Source organism: Manis javanica, chromosome 11 (genome assembly GCF_040802235.1).
Source record: "Manis javanica isolate MJ-LG chromosome 11, MJ_LKY, whole genome shotgun sequence".
NCBI lineage: Eukaryota > Metazoa > Chordata > Mammalia > Pholidota > Manidae > Manis > Manis javanica.
Window position 1 is genome coordinate 10,660,452 of NC_133166.1, and position 27,562 is coordinate 10,688,013.

General features: G+C 34.5%; 1 protein-coding gene across 16 annotated transcripts in view; it reads left to right on the plus strand.

The window, feature by feature from the left end:
• PICALM (phosphatidylinositol binding clathrin assembly protein) overlaps positions 1 to 27,562 on the plus strand; it is a 107,247-nt gene that overhangs the window by 39,074 nt on the left and 40,611 nt on the right. For all 16 annotated transcript variants that reach the window (XM_073215926.1, XM_073215929.1, XM_073215923.1 and 13 more), the window contains 7 exons: positions 13,944 to 14,037; positions 16,599 to 16,710; positions 17,894 to 18,000; positions 20,014 to 20,055; positions 23,607 to 23,692; positions 26,068 to 26,191; positions 26,466 to 26,602. In XM_073215926.1, the coding sequence (XP_073072027.1) occupies positions 13,944 to 14,037; positions 16,599 to 16,710; positions 17,894 to 18,000; positions 20,014 to 20,055; positions 23,607 to 23,692; positions 26,068 to 26,191; positions 26,466 to 26,602 (702 nt within the window). The remainder of the gene's footprint in view (positions 1 to 13,943; positions 14,038 to 16,598; positions 16,711 to 17,893; positions 18,001 to 20,013; positions 20,056 to 23,606; positions 23,693 to 26,067; positions 26,192 to 26,465; positions 26,603 to 27,562) is intronic.

The following is a 27,562-nucleotide window of genomic DNA, read 5'->3' on the forward strand; positions in this document are numbered from 1 at the left end:
AATGAGCATTAATGTACAAGTGTTATGGTGGATCGTCTTTTCATTTCTCTTAGGTGGTACATACCTGGAAGCAATTGCTGAATCTTATGGTAACGCTTATGTTTAGCTTTTGAGGAGCTGCCAGACCATTTTTCAAAACAATCGAAATTTTACAAAGCATTTTACATTCCCGCCAACAAATGTACACAAGTTCCATTTTGTCCACATTATTTCAATACTTTTCTCTCTCTCTTTTTTTTTAATAGCTATGCTGGTAGGTGTGAAGTGATGTGTCATTGTGATTTTAGTTTTTATTTCCCTAATGGTTGATAATGTTGAGCATCTTTTAATGTGCAGATTGGCCATTTGTATTATATCTTCTTTGGAAAAATGTTCAAATCCTTTGCTTGTTTTTTAATTAGGTTGTGTTTTTATTGTTCACTTGCAAGAGGTTTTTTTTTTAGTATATTCTTGGCACTAGTCCCTTATATATGATTTGTAAATATTTCCCCTCCTCTGGCTTGTCTTTTTTGATGGTATCCTTTGAAGAATAAGAGTGTTAAATTTTGATGAAGTCCAGTTTGTCTATTTTTTTCTTTGGTTGCTTATACTTTTGGCATCATGTCTAAAAAAACATTGCTTAATCCAAGGTCACAAAGATTTACATTTAAATTTTTCTAAGAGTTTTTCAGTTTTAACTCCTACATTTAGTTTTTGATCCATTTTGAATTAATTTTTGTGTAAGGTGTGAGATGTAGGCCCAAATTCATTCTTTTGAATATGGATATCCTGTTGTCCCAGCTTCTCTTGTTGAAAAGACTCTTCTTTCCTGATTGAATGGTCTTCACATTTTTGTTGAAAATGAATGTAAACTTTATTTGTAAACTCTAAATTCTTTTCTGTTGACCTGTCTCTGTCCTTATGTTAGTATGATACTGTCTTGACTACTGTTACTCAGATGTAAGTTCTGAAATTGGGAAGTATGAGTTCTTCAACTCCCTTATTTTTCAAGATTGTTTTGGCTATTCTGGGCCCCTTGAATTTCTGTCTGAGTTTTAATATAAGCTCAACAGTTTCTGTAGAAAAGGCAACTAGGATTTTTATAGGGATTGCATTGAATCTATATTCAATTTGGGGAGTACTGCTGTTTTAACGCATTGTTTCCAGTTCATAAACCTGGAATGCCCTTCGGTTTATCCTTAATTCCTTTCATTGCTGCTTTGTATTTAAGGTTCTTTCTAATCTTGAATGTAGATGATGAATTTATTTTTTGCTATGCCTTAAATAACAGTCTTCTGGGCACATGAAGTAATAATATGAATGATATAGTCAGTGCTTCTCTATCTGATAAAGCCTAGTATAGAGATTATTTTTTTAGGATATATGATGAGACTTTAGGAAAAAGCCACTGAAGACATTCTTAAAGGGATATTGGTGACCCTGGTAGCTGTAAAGGCCTGCCTTGAGGGGAATCTGGCTTCTGCAGAAATATTCTGTTCAACACTTTTCTGAGTTCCCTATTACTTAAAGATCCCAAATATGTTCCTTTAAATTGTTCTCTCTTGAGATGGTAAATTACGTTACTGAAATAGAAAATTTAATACAAATGTAGAAGTAGTCTCTTAGTTATTCAAGAAATTTTAAAGCTATATTTAAATGTCCTGTGTCATTCCAAATGAATCATGAGGTGATTCATTTGGAACTTACCAACACTAAATTCTACAGATTTTGTTTCATATATTTAAGTACTTTATAGAAGATTACAGTAGAGGAGGTCATATTAGAAGTCTGATTCTTAACCCCAGTATCCTGTCCAGTAAACCATTTTCCAGTTAAGCTTATAGTAATACTTCACTGTGAAGTGTGTTCAGTAAAACTGATCTTCAAGATATTTGTAGATTTCAGATTAATAGATTTTAAAAATAGTAACTTTCTTCCCCTAATCTGGAGGGCTAGTCTTGATATTGAGGAGAGGTGCTGCATTTCTGTATTTAATAGAGCAAAGTTACTATTTGAATAAGAATGGTCCTTTATTTTGCACAGTATCATTAGTATTGATTTAAAAGAAGTTACTCTTATTTTATGCTAAGGAAAAGGTAAGTGGATCAAGAAGGAGCCATAACTGAGTAGAACTAAGAAAGAAGCATGAAATAATGTATCAGATTATATAAATGAGAAAGAAAAAATAAGGACACAGGGTGTAAGCTGAGGACATGAGAGCAATTACAATTTATTACATTATGGCAGAAACCTCAGTATATTGTTTCAGTTTTGGAGAAGACTTGTAGTAAATAGTAAAGTTATATTTATTAGGGTAATAAGCTTTTATGTTTACAAAAGTAATAACTTAAAAAAAAAGTCAGGCAACATAGCAACCTAACCTGTAGGCAGTATTATCATTTTCATATATGTGATCTGTTTTCTTTGTATAAATAGAAATACATATGTGTATGAAGGCACTTAGAAAGTTACATAAAAGTTGGATCACATTAAAGAATGCTTTCCTAGTACATATTTTAGACATTTTCAACTTCTGTATAAGCAGATCCATCTCATTCTTTTCAGTGGCTGTAGAATTATGTTATAGTTGTATATTTGATCAGTTCCCTTTTGTTATCTTAAAGTGATGCACTAACCATCCTTTTATGTATAGTTACATTCTTACGTTTCCTGTAGAATAAATTCTTAAAAGTGATAGGTCAAAAAATATAGATACACTTAATATTTTAGTAGGAGATAACCAAATTGCCCACTACAAAAGCTGTACTAAAGTATTGATTAGCTACAGTTATAAAATACCTCTTTCACTGTGTTCTTTCATCCTCATGAAAACATACCTCATTAGTATTTATTTTATAGTGGTTATTTAAATAGAGCCTCTTTCTGTCCTTTTTTAAAATGCTTCTCATGCTTCGTTAATTGCCTTTCAATGTCCTTTGCCCACTTTTCTGTTGGGTTTTTCATTCTTTTATATTGTGGTCAGTAATATTAATAGCTCATGGGCTGTTTAGTCAGATAAATCCAAGTTCAAATTCTGGCTTCACTCTGTTTAGATAAGGGACTTTAGTAAGATACTTAAGCCAGCTTGTTGAGTTTTTAAGAATGACTTTATTATAAAATAATTTCACCTCCCAAAGTGCTGTGAGAATAGTATAGGTAACTCCTGTACACATTATTCAGATACACCAGTTTTTAACATTGTCATATTTACTTAATTATTCTATGTGTGTGTGTACATACTTCATTTTCTGAACCATTTGAGAAGAGTGGATTATATACCCCATGCCTTAATAGTTCATATCCCTTAATATTTCTGTGTGTATTTCCTAAGAACAAGGATTTTTATTACATGTTCATCAGATTGCTAACTTCCCACATCATGGCACACAAACTGATAATATTTGTCTAGGACACTGGGTTCAGTGGAGAAGACTGCTGGAGGCCGAAGGGTTAGGGATTATTGTCTTAGCACATACATAACCCCTTTGTACCATAGTCGTATGCTGTGGCACAGTTGGGAAGCTCTGAATTATTTAATTGGTAAAATGTAAAATGGTGGTGTTAATAGCACTTACTTATTAGGATCATAGTGAAAATCAAATGAAATATTTTGTGTAATTTTGTGTAATGCTTAGAACTAACAAGCATTTTGTGTATTAGGAAAACAGTCATGGGTAACAAATTTTTCCTTCTTTTTTTAAACATTAAAAGTTTAAAAATTTTGTGTGATAAAAACTTGCTTTTCTTTTTATGGCTTTTGTCTTTTTAACCAAACTCAGAGTGGGTTTTTCTACTCCAAAATGATAGGTTACCTGTTCATGTTTTTGTTGGAAATATTTATGGATTCAGTATTTTATATTTAAATCTTTGATTCATTTAGAATATATCTTTCTATTTAAAAAAGTGAGGTGGAGACCAGTTATAATTATTAGAATAAATATTAAAAATTCAAAATGAATTATTATCCAATAATGGTTAAATGACTTTTCATTTATATATACTACCTTCTTTTGTAAATCCCCTTTTATTATTCTGGCAAATTCTTAGTCATTCTTCAAGAATTTACTCAAACATGACTTCTTTGAGGAATCCTTATTTCTGTTAGATTTTATGTCTATGTCACGTCAATGAGGACAATATAGTCTTACTCATATTTGTAACTTGACTTCCGCAGTGTCTAAACATAATATCTAGTGTGTAGTAATTTTTGAAAAGATGATTATTTGAGATGACTGTAGAATAAATTCTTAAAAGTGATAGGTCAAAGAATATAGATATACTTATTTGAGTTTGTAAACAGTACATCAAGTGGTTCTATGAAAAATGGATCCAACACACTGTCTGTTGGCTTATCTTCTCAGTTGGTTGTTAAACATGGTCCCTTTGTTTTCTTTTTGTTTAACATTGCATTTTTTGGTAGTGTTAACTTAGTTTGTAGAATCACCTCAAATTGAAAATTCAGATGGTTCAAAATGACAAAACGCTATCTAAGAAGCAAAAGAAACAGTAATCCCGGTGTTATCTGTGAATAAAGACATGGATGACCAGCCTTTAATCCATTGCTCTTATATTTTGGTAGCAAGCATCTGAATTTAATTATAATATATTTAAACAGTCATTAAATTTGTGTTCTACATGGAGTATGAAATGTCTTGCATTTGGTCTGAGTCATATTCAACATTTGGGTTTTTTGAAATCTGATACAAGTATGTGAGAATTGTTAAGATTTTCCTTAACTGAGAAATTAAAAGTTCCCTGGGAAGAAGTCACGTGGAAGCTAATGAGGGAGGGAGGGATTGAAAATGTCCGCACAGTTTCTGGCATACGTCACTTGGGAGATGATATCTTTTACTTGGGAAGACTTCTGAGGTGGGAAAGGGTAGAGTATGGTGGTAAAAAGTTAAAAGATTTAGTTTTGGAAATACTAGTTTTAAGAGGCCTGTGACTTGGACAGGTTGAGATATTTAGTAAGCAATTGGACATAGTTAACTTGGAACCTGAAAGTTCTGGTCTGTGAATATAAATATTTTAGTGGGATTTTGGTAATTTCTGCCTTTGGAATGACATATCACCTGAGGAGTAAGTATAGAATGAGAAGAGAGGGCCCAGAAACACCTTGAAATACACATCTATTTTAGGGGATGAGTAGAGGATGAGGAGCCAATGAAAGATACTGAAAAAGTGATAATGAGGTAGGAAGAAAATAAGGTGAGAGAAGTGTGAGGGATTCGAAGAGCGAAGAGTATTATTATATAAGAATGAGGAAAACTTTTGAATGATGCTGCGAAGTTACTCAGATAATGTTAGACAAGTACCCATTAGAGAAGCAACATGGAGTTTCTAGTGACCTAAATTAGAGAAGTTTAACTGAGGGGTCTTAGGACTATTGCTTATATTGGAATCAATTGAATAATGAATGAAAAATAAGGAAGTGGCAGCTCTTTTGAGAAGTATAGCCAGGTAGGAATATGGGATTAGTGGAGTGTTTGTGTGTTTAAAGAATGGTGATCCTACAGACGTTGCATGTACATGGGAATGAACTAGTATAAAAGAAGAAATGAGCTGTATGTTCCAATATGGCAGCTACTTGCTATGTGTGGCTATTTAAATTTAAATTGATTAAAGTGAAATAACATTAAAAAATTGATTCTCTCAGTTTCATCAGCCATATTTGAGATGCTTAATAGCCACATGTAGCTAGCAGCTACCATATTGAATGGTGCAGACAGAATATTTCCATCACTGCAGGTAGTTCTGTTGGACAATGCTATGTTGGAAAAAGAGGACAAAGGATTGTGACAGAGTGTAATCCAGAGGACTTGTGTGAGTGTTTTTTTAGGTTGGATACGAAGAGATAGATATCCTCCATTACAACAGAAGCAGACCAGGTATGTGCAGTTTTGTTAGTGAAATGACCAGACAGTCTCTTTCTGCCATTCTTTATTTCTGCATGAAATATTTTGGGAGTTAGGAATGAGAGTTTGTGTGTTGAGTGTGGGGAAGCAAGTAGAGGTTTGAAAGACCTAGGATAAGAATCACTAGAGAAGGCTAAGAGGATTGCTGACAATGCTGAGTCCCCATTTGAGGTTTATGATCATGAATTTATAGTTTTACCAGTTTGCTCTATTGTATGGTTTTCTCTAGCAGTACTTGATTGCATGCATGTATACAGGCATGGAGGAGGTAAGTGTTTGCTCAGCCAGGATTCTGAATTTACCAGGTGACTGTAAGGGAATAAGAGAGGGATTAAGTAATTTTCAGTTAAGCAAAAGTTGAGGGAATTTACCCCCCACAAACTGTCTCTACAGTGTATTTTTAAGGGACTGCTCTAGATGGAAGTGTGCCCAAGGCTAAATAGCTGTCACCAGAGAAAATAAAACCACAGTAAAGAAAATAGACCAATTAATTGCTAAGCAAATGCAAAACTAAATCAACCTTCCAGAGTCAGTCAAGGGACACACAAATGTATGGAATATGACACCTAACAAAGAGTGGAGGAGGAAGAAAAAGAAGGGAGAAAAAAAAATCTTTAGATTGTATTGATAATAGCATACTAAGCGAGTTCAGTTAGACTGTTAGATAGTAAAAAAACTGCCCTTGAATGTTTGGTAACCATGAATTCAAAGCCTGCAATGGTAATAAGTGCATACCTATCAATAATCACCCTAAATGTAAATGGTCTGAATGCACCAATCAAAAGGCATAGAGTTACAGAATGGATAAAAAAGCAAGACCCATCTATAGGCTGCCTACAAGACAATTCAAACCCAAAGACATATATAGACTAAAAGTGAAGGGGATGATAAAAGATATTTCATGCAAACAATAGGGAGAAAATAGCAGGAGTTGCAGTACTTGTATCAGATAAAATAGACTTCAAAACAAAGAAAGTAACGAGACAAAGGAGGACATTGCATAATGATAAAGGGTCAGTCCAACAAGAGGATATAACCATTATAAATATATATATGCACCCAACACAAGAGCACCAACATATGCAAAACAAACACTAACAGAATTAAAGGGGGAAATAGAATGCAATGCCTTCATTTTAGGAGACTTTAACACACCACTCACCCCAAAGGGCAGATCAGCCAGACAGAAAATAAGTAAGGAGGCAGACAGAGGCACTGAACAACACATTAGAACAGATGGACCTAACAGACATCTACAGAACACTCCACCCAAAAGCTGCAGGATACCCATTCTTCTCAAGTGCACATGAAACATTTTCCAGAATAGATCACATACTAGGCTACAAAAAAAAGCCTCAGTAAATTCAGAAGAATTGAAATTGTACCAACTACCTTCTGAGACCACAAAGGTATGAAACTAGAAATAAATTATGCAAAGAAAACAAAAAATCCCACAAACACCTGGAGGCTTAACAATATGCCCCTAAATAATCAGTGGGTCAGTGACCAAATAAAAACAGATCAAGCAGTATATGGAGACAAATGAAAATAACCCAACACCTCAAAAATCTGTGGGATGCAGTGAAGGCTGTGCTAAGAGGAAAGTGTATTGCAATACAGGCCTACCTCAGGAAAGAACAACAATCCCAAATGAACAGTCAACTCACAATTAATGAAACTAGAAAAAGAAGAACAAATGTGGTCCCAAGTCAGTTGAAGGTGGGCTATAATAAAGATCAGAACAGGAATAAAATTGAGAAGAATAAAACAATAGAAAGAATCAAACCAGGAGCTGGTTCTTTGAGAAAATAAACAAAATAGATAAACCCCTAGTCAGACTTAACAAAAAAAAAGAAAAGACTGTACACATATAAACAGAATCAGAAATGAGAAAGGAAAAATCACTACAGATACCACAGAAATAAAAAGAATTATTAGAGAATACTATGAAAAATTGTATGCTAAAAAACCTAGAAGAAATGGACAACTTCTAGAAAAATAGAACCTTCCAGGACTGACCCAGGAAGAAACAGAAAAGCTGAACAGACCAATTACCAACAATGAAATAGAGTTGAAAATCAAAAATCTACCTAAGAACTGAACTCGTGGACCACATGGCTTCACCACTGAATTTTACCAGACATTTTAAGAATATCTAATACTCATACTCCTTAAAGTTTTACAAAAAGTGTAAGAGGAGGGAATAAGTCCAAACTCATTCTATGAGGCCAGCATCAATCTAGTACCAAAACCAGACAAAGATATCACAAGAAAAGAAAATTACAGACCAATATCCCTGATGTACATAGATGCAAAAAATACTCAACAAAATATTAGCAAACTGAATTAAAAAAATACATCAAAAAGATCATCCATCATGATAAATGGGATTTATTCCAGGGATGCAAAGGTGGCACAATATTCAAAACCCGTCAACAGCATACACCACATCAATTAAAAGGACAAAAATCACATGGTCATCTCCATAGTTGCTGAAAAAACACTTGACAAAATTCCACATCTGTTCTTGATAAAAACTCTCAACAAAATGGGTATAGAGGGCAAGTACCTTGACATAATAAAGACCCTTTAGGACAGTCCCTCAGTCAACATCATACTTAATAGTGAAAAGCTGAAAGCTTTTACTCTGAGATCAGGGAACAAGACAAAGATGCCCACTCTCCCCATTTCTATTCAGCATAATACTGGAGATCCTAGCCACAGCAACTTAGACAACACAAAGAAAGGGCATCCAGTTTGATAAGGAAGAAGTTAAACTGTCACTGTTTACAGATGACATGATATTGTACATAAAAAACTCTAAAGAATCCACCCCAAAACTACTACAACTAAAAATTGAATTCAGTAAAGTTGCAGGATACAAAATTAATACACAGAAATCTGTTGCATTCCTTTATACTAATGATGAATTAGCAGAAAGAGAAATCAGGAAAACAGTTACATTTACAATTACATCAAAAAGAATAAAATACCTAGGAATAAACCTTAACCAAATAGGTGAAAGACCTATACCCTGAAAACTACAAGGCAGTCATGAGGGAAGTTAAAGAAGACACCAATAAATGGAAATACATCCTGTGGTCATGGATAGGAAGAATTAATATTGTCAAAATGGCCATCCTTCCTAAAGCAATCTACAGATTCAGTGCAATCCCTGTCAAAATACCAACAGCATTCTTAAAACGAACTAGAACAAATAGTTCTAAAATTCATATGAAACCACCAAAGACCTCAAATAGCCAAAGCAATCCTAAGAAAGAAGAATAAAGCTGGGGGAATTATGCTCTCCAACTTCAAACTCTACTATAAAACCACAGTAATCAAGACAATTTGGTACTGGTATAAGAACAGACCCATAGATCAATCGAACAGAATAGAGAGCCCTGATAATAGTCAATTAATATACAATTAATATACAATAAAGGACCAATGGCTGATACAAGTGCGGGGAAAAGAAATCCCAGGGCAAAATGCCTCTAAAAACTGAAATCAGTCAAAGGAAGAAATAAAGTTTAAAATCTGTTTATTGCTTACAAACTGCAGTTCACGGCTGTCTTTCTCTCTCTGCCCTTAGAGAAACAAAACCGGCCCTCCCCTCATGTCTCAGGTACAAATAAGCCCTCCTTGCCCAGGTAATTACCTACTGATATGGAGATGAACTCTCCACCCCTGAGGAATGATGCAAGTGCACTAAGGCCATACTTCTTTCCACCTCTGTATGCCTATTGATATGCAGATATACTAAAGTCAGGCGATGTATTCTGAAAATATTAGTTACCCACAGGCCACACCTCCAGAAATCTCGCCTTACAATTTACTTGTTCCCTGTCTTCTGACCAATCTACTAACATACAATAGCAACAGCAATAAAATCTTGATAATCTTCAAGCCAGAGGATTCAGCCTATGCAGATTAAGTAAATGTACTTTACAGCAGAGTCTCTCACTAAGCACAAAATATGTTTCTACACTTGTGTACTCATTTCTAACAACTATGCTAGATTGCTCACAAAACTTTTACCAAACATTAGACAAAGTCAAGCTTCTCTTTAAGCATTTTTTTCTTGACAACAGCAACACAATCATGATAATTCTCAAGACAGAGGATTCAGCTAGGTACAAAGTCCCCTGCAGATTAAATTCAAAGCTTGTCCATTCCAGCCATCACGGGGCAGCTACAGCCAGGGGGCGCATCCAGGACACAAGGACTGTAGAAGCAAATAGCCATGATTGTGGGGGGCTACTTTGCTATTATTCCAGGACTACACAGGAGGCCAGTTTTCAGGCCTTTCCCCCAAGGTGCCAGAAAAGCCAACCATTGCCGGTCCATGTGTTGAATTGTCCAGGGTCATGTCCATTTTATTTCTAATCATTGCACCCATCCTTGCAACACATGTCCAATAAAGTGGGTACCTTGATCGCTCTCAATCACCAGCAACTAGCCATAGGCTGCAAAGAGACGCTCTAGGGCCCTCTCGTGGTTTGCTGATCTGCACAATGTGCAGGGCACTCCTTCTGGGCTTGGCTGACGTCTTCAGAGGTCAGTGGCAAGTCCCACTGACAGGCTACAGCCCACACTGTCTTTTGCCCCACGTGCAACAAATGCTGATGTAGCCATTGGGCCACATCGGGGGCAGACTTTCCTTCTAGCCAGCGCACCTGGGTCAATGCATCTGCTTCATTATTCTCTGGGGATGCCAAAGGCAAATGTCCTACATGATTTACAGTAGGTGTCTGTGCCATACCACTCTGTAGCCTTTGGGTCCAGTCTCTCACCCACCCTGTGATGGGATAGGTGGTTATTACCTTGGTCGTGATTGTTCTGGCGATGGGCTCCTTAGCCAGCAAGGTGTGGTACACAGCAGCCAGTTGCTTCTCTGTCAAGGTGACCTGGACCTCTGCTCCTTTCCATAGTTTTGACCAGGCTATGGCTGGCAGCAGGAGCAGCAGCAGTGGCAGAAGCAGTAGTCTTAGGCATGGGCCACGGGCCAGGGTTGGCGCAGCCAGCAGCGGTGGTTGTGCCTCCACGACCACACGAGTGTAGACACGCTTCCCTTGGTGTGAGCGCTACTTCTCCCCATCATTTCTAGGGGCTGCCCTCCCAAAGATTGCACCCATTATGACAGATTTCGGGTTCAGAGGGGTCCTGCTGACTACCGCCCGATGTAAGTCTGGGGAAAGGAAATCCCAGGGCAAAATACCTCTAAAAACCGAAATCAGTCAAAGGGAGAAATAAAGTTTAAAACCTGTTTATTGCTTACAAACTGCAGTCCAGTGCTGTCTCTCTCCTCTGCTCTCGAAAAAGCAAAACCAGCCTTCCCCTCACCTCTCAGGTATAGATAAGCCCTCCTTGCCCAGATAATTGCCCATTGATATGGAGATGAACTTCTCTCTACCCCTGAGGAATGATGCAAATGCACTAAAGCAATACTTCTTTCCACCTCTGAACACCTACTGATATGCAGATGTACTAAAGTCAGGTGAGATATTCTGGAAATATTGTAATTTTTCCCACACTATATAGTGGGGAAATGACAGTCTCTTCAATAATTGATGTTGGCAAAACTGGACAGCTACATGTAAGGGAATGAAACCGTTACTCTCTTAACTCCATACACAAAAGTAAACTCGAAATGGATCAAGGACTTGAATGTAAGTCCTGAAACCATAAAACTCTTAGAAGAATACATAGGCAAAAATCTCTTGAATATAAACATGAGCAACTTTTTCCTGAACTCATCTCCTCAGGCAAGGGAAACAAAAGCAAAAATGAACAAATGGGACTACATCAAAGTAAAAGCTTCTGTACAGCAGAGGACAGCATCAGCAGAACAAAAAGGCATCCTACAGTATGGGAGAATACATTCATGAAACGACATATCCGGTAGCCATTGTAGAAAGCAATATGGAGGTTCCTGAAAAAAGTAAAAATAGAAATACCATTTGACCCAGGAATTCCACTCCTAAGAATTTACCCATAAGAATGCAGGAGCCCAGTTTGAAAAAGACATATGCACCCCTATGTTTATCACAGCACTGTTTGCAGTAGCCAAGATATGGAGCAACCTAAGTGTCCATCAATAGATGAATGGATAAAGAACAGGTGGTATACACAGTGGAATATTATTCAGTCATAAGAAGAAAACAAATCCTATCATTTACAACAACATGGATGGAGCTAGAGGGTGTTATGCCCAGTGAAATAAGCCAGGCGGAGAAAGACAAATACCAGATGATTTCCCTCATCTGTGGAGTGTAACAACAAAGCAGAAACTGAAGGAACAAAGCAGCAGCAGACTCACAGAACCCAAGAATGGACTAACAGTTAACCAAAGGAAAAGGGACTGGGGAGGGTGGGTTGGGAGGGAGGGAGGGAGGGAGAAAAGGATTAAGGGGCATTATGATTAGCAAACATAATGTAGGGTGGTCACAAGCACAGACAAGACAAGTAGTGACTCTATAGCATCTTAGTACGCCGATGGACAGTGACTGCCAAGGGATGTGGGGGGGTTCTTGATAATATGGGTGAATGTAGTAACCACAATGTTGCTCATGTGAAACTTTCATAAGATTGTATTTCAATGATACCTTAATAAAAAAATATAATAAGACACTATTCAGGTATTAAAAATGCTCTTAAAATGTAAAAATATAGGTTATAAGATACACATCTAGTTAAAAAAAAAATAATGAGCGAAATGTTTTTTGCCATGGGGGTAGTTGACCAAGGCAGCTGGAAGGTTTAAAAGTTACTTTCATAGGATATGTTACCTAAATGTTGTCTTTTTTTTAATGGGTGAGGGAAATAGTGTGGTTTCTGGGGGCAGTAAGGTCATGATCTAACCAGGGGAATAGGGGCAAGGGACTCTGAGATCAGTATGGTTTTGATTGTACATGTAGACATTGAAATTAACCAGGAAAAACCAAGCTAGTATTCAACTCTTCTGTGATGAAGAAGAAATGACCAGGGAGTCAAAAGTGACTTCAGCAAGGAGAGGAAGGGAGAACTAAAAGGTGCATAACGGTGCCTGATAAAATGAGAGTATGTGATGGGTCAGTAGCAGCCTACCGAAGTTCAGTGTTTGTTTTTGAATTCTGTTTTGTCTCAAAAAATACTATTTTTGCACTTCATAGCTTAATTATTTTTCTGGCATCTGGGGTTATGGTTCAAAGGGTAACTCAGGATAGAGCAGCTACTTATAAGTGTGGGTCATTTGTAAATTAGGGAAAGTCTACACAGTTTTTGGAAGCATCTTGTTACTCTGCCGAAAGATTATGAAAAACACTGTTTTGGAGTCTACACTGGATTTTCATAATGACCCTGTCACTGATTGACCTTAGAGAGTCAGATAACATCATTGAGCCTAAAAATCTCATCACCTATATAATAGGATAAGACTATCTATAGGATTTTTGTGAAGATGTGAAAAGTATACATCAAGCCCTGAATCTGTAAAACTGCTTTGTCTATGGTAGTAGTATGAAGATCAGATGATTTCCTCATGTGAGAAGTACGCTACAAACCTAACTATATAACATATGCTTTTATTTTTATGTCTCGTGTTTTATACCTTCTTGAGGGTTTTTTTCCCCTTAAGTTTTAAATGAGCTACTTTATTCTGGACATACAGTATTTCCTGTTTTTTCTTTTTTAATTTTGTTATCATTAATCTACAATTACATGAAGAACATTATGTTTACTAGACTCTCCCCTTCACCAAGTCCCCCCCATAAACCCTATTACAGTCACTATCCATCAGCGTAGCAAGATGTTGTAGAATCACTACTTGTCTTCTCTGTGCTGCACAGCCCTCCCCATTCCCCCCCACCTCACATTATACATGCTAATCGTAATTCCTGTTTTTGTTTTTTCCATGTGATTTCTGCTTGAGGTTTCAGGTTCAGTAACGGCTTAAAAATGTGACATCTCTTATATTGACCTGTTCTCTGTTTATAGAGAACCAGGTGGGAGTTTGAAATGCAGAATAACAAATTGAATTATTATTATTATTATTTTTTTAAAAAACAGGGCTGACGGAGTTATGAGGACAATGAACACAGAAAAACTCCTAAAAACTGTACCTATTATTCAAAATCAAATGGATGCCCTTCTTGATTTCAATGTAAGTTAATTAGGCAACTGCTTTTATGATTGAAGATTTTTTTTAAATTATTGTAATTGATCAGAGTATATATTCTCAAGTTTTCATAGATTCTTATTTTTTCACACTATATCCTATTTGGCTAAGGATATTCTAAAAATGTGGTCCCAAATCAGATTACTTTGAGTTTTTATAATTGTTTTAGATTTACTGTGATTTCTTCGATGTGCGTCTCTAACTCTAGAATTATATCCAAGCTAAAGAAAGGATTGTAGAGCTGAAGGGATTTATCTGAAAATCTACTCTTTTGATAATGATTTTTATATTTAAAAAATGTATAGAGATTTTCTTTATGAGTGGCCAACTTAATATTTCATTTGTGTCTATTTTGTAGGACTCAAAGCATGACAGTTATTAAGAGTGAAGTGAAATTCAAATGCACTTGTGACAACTATTATGTACCTAATGCCCAAGTCCATCGTGTTCCCTGGAATTTTTTAGTGACCGTTACTTGAACCAAGCTGCCAACTTTGTCATTTGTTTATGTTAGGTGTTAGCATTTTTCTTTTTGGAGGCATCTATCTATAGACATTTTAGAGTGTATAAGTGCAAGTTAGTGAATAGAACAGTGACAATTTCATGTTGAATTTGATTTTTCCTTTAACTAGTGCTATTAATTGGTATTCTTTAAGCTTCTTGAGGAAGGTCTGCTTTTTCTCTGTTGTGTCCTCATTGTCAGTAGTATGTGTCACATAGACAGTGATCAGTAAACATTAAATAAATGAATCTTGTAGGTGTTTCATAGACTAGAACAGGTTATCAGACTATAGCCTCCTGCCTGTTTTTATATGGTTTGTAAGCTAGGAATGATTTTTATATTTTTAAATGGTTAATAATTCTAAAAAGAATATTTTTGATAGATGAAATTTAAATTCAGTGTTCACAACATTATTAAATTAGAACATAGGCTGGCTCATTTCATTGGTTTACATATTAAGTAGCTGCTTTTGTGATGTAATATCAGAGTTGAGTAGTTGTGACAGACCATAGGGCCTGCAGTTTAAAATGCAGTCAGGCCCTTTCCAGAAAACGTTTTCTAACCCCTAGTCTAGAAAACATACAGGAGTTTGATGTAACTACTGCGCTTTATTTTGATTTTTATAGGGAGAATGTCCAACCGTGAAATTTGTTTTCACTTAATATATTGTAGGGACCTTTATAAAATTATGTATTCTTTTCAGTGTTTGTATTGTATTATATTGTATGTAACAATTTACCTGATCCTCCTATTGATAGATTATCATTTTTTTAATCCAGAAAAAAAATGGGAAAAAAACAGGTGGAGTGACAGTAAATACTGTGTTTGTGAATGTGTGTATCTACATATTCATAAGCATTTCTGTGGGGTTAACACCTAGGAAAAGAATTTGGTTCTTTAAAAGACATAAATATTTAAGGTTTTAATAAATATCGCCAAGTTACAAATACTCCAAAAGGTTGAGCCTGGTCACTTGTCAACAGGTGCCTGCTTTTTTTCTTCATCCTACTGAAACTGAATAGTATTTTGGTTTCTTGTTATTTTGATACCTACTAGTCTGGTGTTTAAGATAGGATAATGCAGTTATCTAATTTGATGGATCATTGTATTTTATTTTGCCTGATTGGTGAAGTTGAACTTCTTTGCACATGTTATTAGCCATATGTATTTTTTATTTTGTGACTTGTTTGGTCATTTGCTTTATTATTAGGATTCTCTCTCCACAGTGAAAATCACCCTTGTTAGATATTCAGTCAATATTTACCAATCTGTTGCTTCCATTCAACTTTATGCTTACATTTTTCTATACCTAAGAACAAGTTAATTTTCTTGTGCTGGATATTTATGTTATCTAAAAAAGAACTTAAAGTTAATTTGGTTTATTCTTTTGATTTATTCCTTGAGTAAAACTAAAGGTATCTCTATAGTATTTTTGATAGACAATATGTCTTATTTTGTTACTGCATAATTCTATAAGAATAATCAATATTGATCCTTTATGTATAAGGTATTGTATTAGACCTTTTACAACTGGTATATCATTTAACTCTCCCAGTGACCATAGGAGGTAGAAATATTAATATAACTGTTTTGAAGGTAAGTTTGTGTTACTGGGAAAGTGCATATTTGAAAAATAGATATTTTCTATCTAGCTTAGCTCAGTGGCTTCATGATTACAGTAGCCATCTAATAAATACTTTTTATGTAGTAAATCCTTCATAACTCAAAATTAAATTCCACCTAGAAATGGCTTTATTTTGCAATTAGAAGTTATTTAATGTTGAACTTAGTTAAGAGACTAAAAGGTACTTGTGCTCTAAATGTCTTATTTCTGATCTTAAATTGAATGTTAAAGGATTTTTGTTTTCTTGTGGCTTTTATATAATAAAGCTGAACTCTTTGACAAAGGTTTTTGCACTCTGTAAGAAATAAATGTCTTCTTTCCTTAATTCACCTAAGTATTTGAATTCATTGTATTTTAATTTCAAGGCAATTGTCATTTAAAATGTAAGATTTGCTGATCATTTTTCTAATTTTTCCACAGGTGAATAGCAATGAACTTACAAATGGGGTAATAAATGCTGCCTTCATGCTCCTGTTCAAAGATGCCATTAGACTCTTTGCAGCATACAATGAAGGAATTATTAACCTATTGGGTAAATATTGCTGTAGCTTAATAACATTTAATTTATCTTGTGTCATATATATAAATAGTATTATCTGAGTTTTTCTTAAAGCTGCCTAAATATTTATTGATAATTTGTTCATTGTAATAATTTATTTGGAGAAAAGAATTTTATACCTGATTGAATACTTATTTTTACAACTAGAATGTTCAACTAGATGAACTTTTTTAGATATATGTCTTTTTCTGTTTTACTTTTTTTAGAAATATAAATACCCTTTAAAAATAAAGTGGGAATTTTTCTGTCTCAATCCTTACTCCATAAATATAGTTTAATCCATAATGAACTTAAACTATAAAATTAATATTTTTTCTAAGCTTTATTTTAAAATGATGTATTTTATTAAATGCATTAAATATTTTTAAGGACACCTTTTACTTTTGAGGTGTAAAAGGAATGTGTGGCTTTTATTATGTATTTGGTATATATGGAATGCAGTTAATTTTGCCTAGAAATTTTTTTCATTGGGATTTAGATGGAGTAAACAGTCTGCAAAGAGTGCCCAGGTGTCAAGTGTCAGATATCAAATGTGTTTACTGTAGTGTCCTTGTTCTCCCTACCACCCGACATTTTTTTAAGAATAAATTTGTTTATTATAGACTGGGGTAGCACAAATTTATTCAGAGTCACTTTAATCCACAAGATAGGGAAATTGGGTGTAGTTTTTTTGTAAGTGTAAAATGGAAGTTTTCTTTTCTACATAGTTTTGCAAGTCATGGTCTTCAACCCTATGATTACTATAAATTAAGCTTTTTGCTACTATATTAGCATTAAGTTTAAATGGGCTTACCAAGTGACATTTGAATATATGGCAAAGTTGCCATCTTTGTTAATATACCATTAGTAAGAATATTTGGAAATAAGTTAGGGCTGTTTTAAGTGTAGTGAAGTATGATACATACTAATATGCAAATATGTACTGAGGGAATTGTGAGGGAAGAAATTGTAGAATAAACTAGTAATATGGGTAAATTCAATTCTTCTATTTTTAATACAGTAGCATCTCTAATTTAATTTGATTCAAATATGTAAGCTAGTTTAATACTGATACTTTTCTTGTAGGGTGTGTTTTCCTTGGAGCTATTACTTAATCTTTTTCCTTTTTGAATGTTATATTTTGATGTAAGAGTATTTTTATGTCTACTTTTGGCAGAAAAATATTTTGATATGAAAAAGAACCAGTGCAAAGAAGGTCTTGACATCTATAAGAAGTTCCTGACTAGGATGACAAGAATCTCAGAGTTTCTCAAAGTTGCAGAGGTAAACTATCTTTAAATAACTATATCTCTTCACTTGCTTTTTTGTCTTTAAGTGTAGATTTTAAAGAAATCAGTCATTATCCAAATGAAAGAAATGTCTTAAATATAGTAAGGTATATATTCAAACATAATCAATTTTCTGTACTGAATTCTGTGCTACAATATAAATACGATTACAGTATTGAATAAAATATAATCTTGTATACTTAATTAAATTTTGAATATTGAAAGGTTATCTACTTTTTAAATGGTTTATTTCTCTCTAAAATAAAGTTATACACAGTCATGGCTGAGATTTTATGTTTGGAATTAGCTAAAATAAGTATTTGAAGATTTATTCTGTTAAATGTGGTAGAGACTGTTATTCAATGTTAATGCAAGTCTCTGTCTTCCAGTAAGGCTTGCAGCTGTAGCTACATGGTTCACAACATTTTATTCCCCTACAGAAGTGAATTTAGTGTAATTATTATCATTGATGATGAAAACTATGAATGTAGGTTGCAGGATAGTCTGATTTTGCAAATCTGTTTAAAAAATAATTGCCTGAAATTGTTATAGAAGGCATTTATGTTAATGCTTGCGGGCATTATCTTGCTTGAACAGAGGCAGCCCAAAGTGTTTTGTTTTCCATACTCTACTTTCTACCCATCACCATCAGTGATAGCTTGCTTGGATAATTCCGGAAGGTAACTAGGCTATAATTGATAAATTATATCAGAGTAGTTAATTTGGAACCAGTAAGTTGGTGATGCTAGCTAGCTCTGTTACCACAGTGAAATTTTACTCTGTAGCAGATGGAGTAGAACAGGTTAATGAGACCTTTGGAGAAATAGCTTTATGTTGTTAATCAGCTATTCTGTGAAGTCTGCTGAAATTCATTTTTCATTTAAATTATCTCTCAAGGAGAAATTAATGGTTTTTTCCATTTTTTTTAGGGTCAGTCACATAATAAAACTAGAAGAAGGTAATATTTATGCTATGATTCCAGTTAGTTTCATTTGATAGTTATAGTTACTGACTTAAGTTTTAAGCCCTTATTTTTCTCCAGGTATGTTGTTCTTAACTCTGAGATGGAATTTGCTGCATATGTTCTGAGAAATAGGAAATCTCCCCTGCCCTGTACTATTTTCATGAGGCTCTTTGGTCACGAAATTTCATTGTTAGACCTTAGTTATTGAAGTAAATCTTTCAAATGTGTTTGAAGGGGATAGATGTACCAGTTAGTGATAAGCTATTAAGATCTTAGTCTAAATTATCTTATCATATTTTCTACCGATACCAGTCTGGGACTTGCCCTTGAGAGGTTGGGAAAAAGAAGAATGATAAGAAAATGAAACATAGCCAAGGGGAGGGAAAACAGTTTTTTAATTTGTATGCTGGAATAAGTGGTTTTTATCTTTTTGATAAATAACTGGAAATTGCCTATTGCCTGAACATCATGAAAGTGTGTTGGGATTGCTTTGTAGAGACAGTTTATTTCATGGTTAAATATCACTTGGCATTTGTATAAAACCTGGCCAACCTGCATTAGCATAGGTTTAAAAAACTGTGGTGATTGCCAGGGAAGCATACTCAAGGAGAATGAACAAAGTTATTGTCATCAAGTTTGTTCCTTAACTTGTTGTTATACCCCAGGGAGCTTGTTCATGATCAGCTTTTTCCTTTCTTCTGAACTTTTTTTTTACCATATGACTTACAGAAGTGATGGTATTTTCAGATGGTGATGTGGTAGCTTATTTAGGTACTTAGATGATTTGGAGATGGTAACTTAATGGTCTTGTTGAATTTCCAACTCTAGTTCCTTCCTTTTACAACTTGAGAGCCATCAAGTAACATAGGTTCTTGGGAATATTGAATGCTATCTTTGGAGATTATGTATCCTTTAGATTTTAAAGAAGTCTATCTAAAATTTTGTCCATAGAACTAATTATATAAATATCATTTTCTAAATTTCATTTATAAACATCTTTGTTATAATTTTATCTACTAAATACAATGCTGCTGCTTCTTACAGCAAGTTGGAATTGACAGAGGTGATATACCAGACCTTTCACAGGTAAGCATATGCTACAATATCAATTAACTGTTATATGTTATTATCAATTAACTGTTGATATGTACTGTTAGTTGTGAAGGGTACAAAGATGAATAATATGCAACTCCTGCAGTCAAGATGCATGTGATTTTTCTTGACAAATTTTAGTATTTTGATATGTTACTGATGGTAGTTCTAACATGATCACATAAAATAATTTACTCACTTTTTATATTGGTGGAGCAAGCCACTACTATACTACTACTTTAGTTTATTCCCTTTTATCTCTTTCCCATCATCATTGTTATATAAAGAACTGAATTTGGAGAATATTTTAAAAAACAAAATATTCAGTATACCATTGGTAGAGAATTATTTTATGCAGAAGTTATTTTCCCTGTTTTAAATGTTTTCTGTTTTGGCTGTTTGACTCAGGAGTATTAAATAGGGATAAACCTCAAAACATATTAAGAGAGCAGGTGTTGTCCATCTCAGTTTGAGTTCTGGCTGTGCAGCCAGGTGGCCCTGTTACTTGAAGAAGTTACTCTCTATGCTTCAGTTTCATGATCTCTAAAATGGAGATAATACAAAACTCAACATGTAAGGGGAATTAAATAAGTTACTATTTAAAAAGCATTTAGAACATTAAGCACAGAATTATCATTTTTATCATTATCTTCAAATTATTTCTAGGAGAATAACTTGAAGCCTGCATTTTTTTCTGGCTTTTTCTGTTTTCCTTTCTTTACTAAGTATTGAGAATGAAAGTACCTGCATAAAGTATCTTTGTAATACTTGTATCAATTCTTAATAGTTGACCTCTCTTTTATATTTTAAATTGTTCTAGGACATCTGTTAAACACTTTCTTGGTAATCGTTCTTACTGTGTTTCTGCATAGTCTCTTGTTTTAATAATTATCCTTTTGAGCTCCAGTCTGAGTGTGCAATAGATGTAGTTATGGGTTATATGTAAATAAAATGCTCTTGCATATGTCCACATGAGATTTATTGACCTCATTAAGATTGAGCACATTGTTGTGGGCTTAATGTGAGAAGAGTCATTGCTTGAACTATCTGTAGTATAAACTGATGGGACAGTTTTAGATTCTCCGTTACTTACCCCATTTGTCATGTCAGCTTCACCTGTCTTGTTTAAAAAGCATAAAGCCTCAGGTCAAACTACCCTCATGTGTCTGTACTTCAATATTCATGTTATTGTAATTATGTAGGATTGGCCAGTCTTGACCCTCTGTCCTTTTCATTGATCATCCCTCAGTGATTCATAAAATTTTCAAAAGTGAGCTAAAACAAAGCTTTTTATAAGTTAATGAAGATGGTGACTGTGCACGAGTGGAAATTTGAGATTATTTGGTCTTTTTTTTTTGTTTGCTATAAATTGCTAACTTTTTAAAATGTGAAGCATCACATTTACTTCATTCTAAGTAATGAATAACCAGTCTTTTAACCAGTCTGTTAAATTAAAAAACAGCCAGGTACATTTAGAAGGGAGTTTGGAAATAGCTGTTATTTAACATAACTGGTAGTTTAATATTTGTAAGCCACAGTTTAAGCTGTTCAGAAAAATGTAAACTACAATGTTAATTTAGGATTCTCTAGCATAGTAGTTAATATCTAGGGTTTCAGGTCAGACATACCTTAGACCTTACGTTGGCTTCTGCTGTGTATCAGATATGTGATCTTGGGCAGGTTACTTAATTTTCACTGTCTCAGGTGATTTATTTGTAAAATGGATATACTAGTAGTGTCTTCCTCACAGAGTCTGATTACATACAAGATAGCAAGCATAGTGCCCATTGTGATAGATACAAAAGCTTTTTAAATGCTAACCACTATCATCAGCATTCTCATCATCTCTGACAAAAGCTCTTGGGACAGTCATTTAGCTGTCATTTAGTTGTGGTTGGAGGAGTATACATGTGTTTTCAGTTTAACTTAGAAGACAGTGTTACAATCTAATATTTTTGGTTTTAATTTTCTGTATCTGCCTTGTGTAAAAGTCTTGGTATATGCAGAGAAAATAGAGGATGAAGGAAGTTGTTCAAGTCATAATTGGAAGAGAAATTAGCTAGTTCTGTCTCTTCCAATTGTATTTAGAGCCCTGTAATCCAGAAATTCTGTATCTCAAGTCCTAAAGGATATTTGGGGTAAGTAAATGCCACTGATGCATTTGCTTCACTTGAAGATAGTGAACAATTCCTTTTCAGCTAACTGAAAAGGTTTCCTTTTGAAAGTAATTAATTCTTTGTATAAAGGTTTGACATATAGCGTGGGAGTCTAAAAGCCAGTCTTCCTTTTTAAAAATAAATTGAGGTGAATATCTATTTCAGTGAGGTTTGATAACTGTAAAGATTGTGTAATCAACATACCATTCAATATATAAATCAGTTCCATGATCCTAATCCTTGGGTCCCCTTCAAGACACTTCCTAGTCCTCTCCATGCAAATCAGTTATGATTTCTAATAGCATAATTTTATCAGATGCTGAACTTAACATAGATGGAATCACACAAGTATTTGTTTTATCAGGCTTTTGCTCATCACAGTGTGTTGAGATCTGTCCATGTTGTTCAATATACCATTAATCCATTTCTTCTTTATTGCTGAATAGTATTCCATTGTATGAATTTAATGATTTTTTAATCCATTTTCCAGTAATACTTTTGTATTAGTTGCATTTTTTCTGTTGTACATAAAGCTACTTAAAACATTCTTGAAAATATCTTTACTTGTGGAGATACATCTTTATGTCTTTTGGGTAAGTAATTGGGAGTGGAATTGGATAATTAAGTATAATTTAATTAGAATGGTAATTAGGTATATATTTAACTGTATTAAAAAAATCTGGGTCCTTTTTCAAGGTTGATGTATTCCCACCAACAATGTGTAAGAGTTCTGTTTGTTCCATTATCTTCACCAACATTTGTTATTACTAGTCTACTAGCCATTCTTTTTTTAAGGTGTCATTGATATACACTCTTATAAAGGTTTCACAAGAAAAACTGTGTGGTTATTACATTCACCCTTATTACCAAGTCCCCCCTCATACCCCATTGCAGTCACTGTCCATCAGTTTTACTAGCCATTTTCTTATTGGTAAGAAGTTGTATTACATTGTGATTTTGATTTGTGTTTCCTTGGTGCTAGTCTTTAGTTTCCTTTATTACTATTTGAAAATAATGTTTAGACACTTTCAATTACTCAGCAAGCTCTAAGTGCCAGGAACATGCTCAATAATATGTCTACCTTTAAGGAGTGTGTGTGTGTGTCTATTTGAAATTTAAATAAGTATTTAAAAAATTAAATATAAGATCTTAATGTTTCATATTTACATAGTCTCAGTTTTTATATTTTTGATTATGTTTATTAAAATCCCTTACTAGGTCACATTTATATATAAAAATTATAGTGTCATTCTTAGGTAGCTAAAATCCCATTGATCATTAATTCATGAGGAATATACCTATTTTTGTTTTCCTGTGTTAGATGATACTTGATTTATTTTGACTAATGGTCTGATTATTATGAAAGTCTTAATATTTGTACAATTGCAGGCCCCCAGCAGTCTTCTTGATGCTTTGGAGCAACATTTAGCTTCCTTGGAAGGAAAGAAAATTAAAGATTCTACAGCTGCAAGCAGGTACTATTCTTCATAGGGTGAAGAGCAGGAGTGATATTTCATTTTATTTCATTTTTTTTTATTAAGGTATCATTGATATATAATCTTATGAAGATTTCACATGAGCAACATTGTGGTTAATACATTTCCCTCTATTATCAAGTGCCTACCACATACCCCATTGCAGTAACTGTCCATCAGCATAGTAAGATGCTATAGAGTCACTACTTGTCTTCTCTGTGCTCTACTGCCTTCCCTGTGCCCCCTCTGTATAGTGTGTGCTAATCATAATACCCCTCAATACCCTTATCCCTCCCTTTTCACCCACCCTCCCCAGTCCTTTTCCCTTTGGTAACTGCAGGTCCCTTCTTGGGTTCTGTGCATCTGCTGCTGTTTGTTCCTTCAGTTTTGCTTTGTTGTTACACTCCACAAATGAGTGAAATCATGTGGTACTTCCAGGAGTGATATTTTTTGAGAGTAGATAGATCCAGCTCAAGTTTGAAGTTATTTAACTTCCCTTTATCTTGATTTACTCATTTATAAAATGGATTTACTAATAGTATCAACCTCATAGAGTTGCTGCTAAGAATTAAATGGATTAATGCATATAAATTCTTGGAGGGGTCCCTGATCTTCAAAAAATGTCTTAAGGTAACAATGAATACTTGGTTTAGAGTTGTGTGCATAGTATCGGTATTTCTCTGAAAGATAATGTATTGATTTGTATGGTATTTTGTAACGATAAGATGCCTTTTTATACAAATAGGATAAACCTTCACAATACTCCTGTTAAGTGCACAGTAATAAGACTCAAATTTAGGATGTCTCATCATGTTTCCCTAATGCCTAAAACATTCCCTAATGTTTTCTTGTTTGTAAAATAATTTATTTGTAAAATAATTGGGACTTCTACGTAGACTAACAGTATTTAATGTAAAGTTATCCAAATGGGGTGAAAATCAGTAGTCTTAATTTTTCATCCTGTCATTGATTCATGGATCGGTTATTGACACATTTTAATCAGTCTGTTGGGCTTTGTTTTGAGCTGATTTCCAAGATGAAGACCAGTTAACCTAGCGAATTAAAAATAGCGTATCTTCTGTCAACCTTGTAATATGATTTTTGTGTTAGTGATTTGAGTAGTTCTCATGTTTTCTTAAGATTTGCTTTTTTAACAGCATGAAGAAAAGATTTCTATAAAGTACTATGAGAACTTCCTTTTTTAGATTTTTCTGATGGTTGTTTCAGAACTTTATTTGCAAAAGAAAATGCTGTTACCGCTTTTTAATATTTTTTAATTCCAAGTTTGCTCTTTGAATTTTCTGGTAGGTTTTTAAAATTATAAGCCAAAATTACATGGTTATTTGAGGAAGTAATGAAAAAATGTAGTATGTACAGCAATTTACCCTGTTAAGTTTCTTATTATAAAAGTTTGTGGGTTTCTTGCATTTCGATCACAATTATATTACTCTTTCTTCTCTTCTGAGTTGTATCTTTATACTGGCTCATTTATAAAATTGATTTTACATAAAATCTAAATAGTAGTTTGGCCACTTGTGTGCTTAGAGTAGAAATAATGATGTTTAGTGTGTGATAAAAGGGAAATGAATGAAGGTCACTGAGGAGTAGTTCTTCAGGTTAAAATTCTTTACCACATGTGTTTTATTTTGCCTAGAATTAACATTTGGGAATTTAACGTCAGGGTTTATGGTATGGATAAAATTTTTATATGGGGGAAAGGAGTTGGCTTATTGTAAATCTGCCAGTGAGGAATGATGCATTTTGCATGTATAGTATGTTTAAAAAAGAAATTACAGCTTGGCAGAAGGGTGGCAGATAGAAAGGAGGTGCCAGATGGACTGATAACTGGAATGAAATTGATCTTCCTGTGAAGGAACCTGTGGCTCTCTAGGAATGCCGTCTTTGGGAGTTGTTATAAGGGAAACATACTTAGAAACACATTATTTATACTAAGTACTCATGTTTTAGTGTTCCTAAAGTCATACAACCCAGGCTTTAAATTAGTAAAGTCTTTTCCTGTGAGAAACTCACTACTTTTATAAAACATCAAGGTTTTCCTGGGAGTATGTGAGCTTTTTCTCAGTTGCATTGGTTCCCTCCATTGGGAGAGGCAGTGTCTCTCACCTTTATTGTGAACCCTTTCTGAGTCTGACGTGTCCATCAGAAGCAGTGTTTGTGTGAGTCACCTAATTGTTAATCATCTTCCAGGTCACGTGGTAGAGTATTTCGTCTGAAGTATGTGCTGGTTTTGACTCCACAAGTTCAGTTCATAATTAGAGTACCTGTTCCAGTCAAAGTTGCCAGATGATTTCATAACCAGGTTGTAATGTGTAGTGTTTGTCAAAAAGCCAAACTACCTTTGTCCGATTATCTAGGGCGACAACACTTTCCAATGCAGTCTCTTCCCTGGCAAGCACTGGCCTGTCTCTAACCAAAGTGGATGAAAGGGAAAAGCAGGCAGCATTAGAGGAAGAACAGGCTCGTTTAAAAGCTTTAAAGGTAGGTGTGTGCATTCTCTTTATTTGGAAGAACAAGTACAAGTGTTTGTAAAATAATTGGGACTTCTACATAGACTAACAGTATTTAATGTAAAGTTATCCAAATGGGGTGAAAATCAGTAGTCTTAATTTTTCATTCTGACATTGAATGACAGGTGAAACAGTCAGAGACCCATCTGCTATCAAAACAAAATTAGAAAATGCTTTTTTTATTCAAAGGTCATACAGACAAATCTGGTTTCTGAATTCCTTATGGTAGTTCCCTTTCTCAACAGGAACAGCGCCTAAAAGAACTGGCAAAGAAACCACATACCTCTTTAACAACTGCAGCCTCTCCTGTGTCCGCCTCAGCAGGGGGTATAATGACTGCACCAGCCATTGACATATTTTCTACCCCTAGTTCTTCTAACAGGTAGGTGGAGAGGTTAAAGTTACCTTTGAATACTTAGGTTTGAAGACTTCTGAAAGAAGTTTTTCAGAGCTTTTCAAGTTTAGTTTAATATATGATTTTGTAATCATAAATTCACACAAAGGATGTGGTGGTAGTGGTGTAATGATTAAATACAAAGTGATAAGAGCTTATATTTTGTATATTTAGGAAATGGAAGATGGCTAAATGACAAATTTATACTAATTGGAATGTAGTGGGTTGTCTGGGCAAATGTTTCATTGTATAAAAATTAATTATAATTAAACACATTTATGAAATGTCTAGTGGTTCAAGACCCTTTTGGAGATAACTATAGCCATTTATCTATTGGTTTGATATGTACTTCAGCTTATCCTTTCATTGGATATTAAATGTCTTTGATACCTGTTCTCTGGTGCTAAACTCAAGTAATGTGAAATACAATGAGTTTAGTTGCCAGATTTCTGTGGTATTGAAACCTACTCGACCAACTTCAATAATCTTGTTGTCTAATACAAGCTTCTTAACAATGGAATGTAATATTTCCAAGCAGATTAGGATAATTGGCCTTTTCTATGAAAGACTGTGGTTTGAATCCTGGCTCTGTTACTTCTTAATCTTTTTTTTTAAAACTCCAGTATCCAGATAAGATAATGTATAGTGTGGGCCAGTGGTTCTCAGTCTTCAGCAAGTATTCAAAGTCACCTGGAGGGTTTATGAAATTAGAAATTCCTGAGCCCCACCGCCAGAGTTTCTGGTTCAGTAGGTGTGGGGCAGGCGAAGGAGTTCCGTTTCCACTGAGTCCCAGATGGCCAGGCTAGGATCCAGCACAGCAGTGGCAGTGGTGAGCACTGCCTAGGGTGGGACACTGTGCTTTGTTCCTTGTGTTTCTTTGGTTCTTCTGTTGGCCTTTGTTTTACTAACTAAACTCCCACCTACTGCCTCCTGTCTCAATTTAGTGGG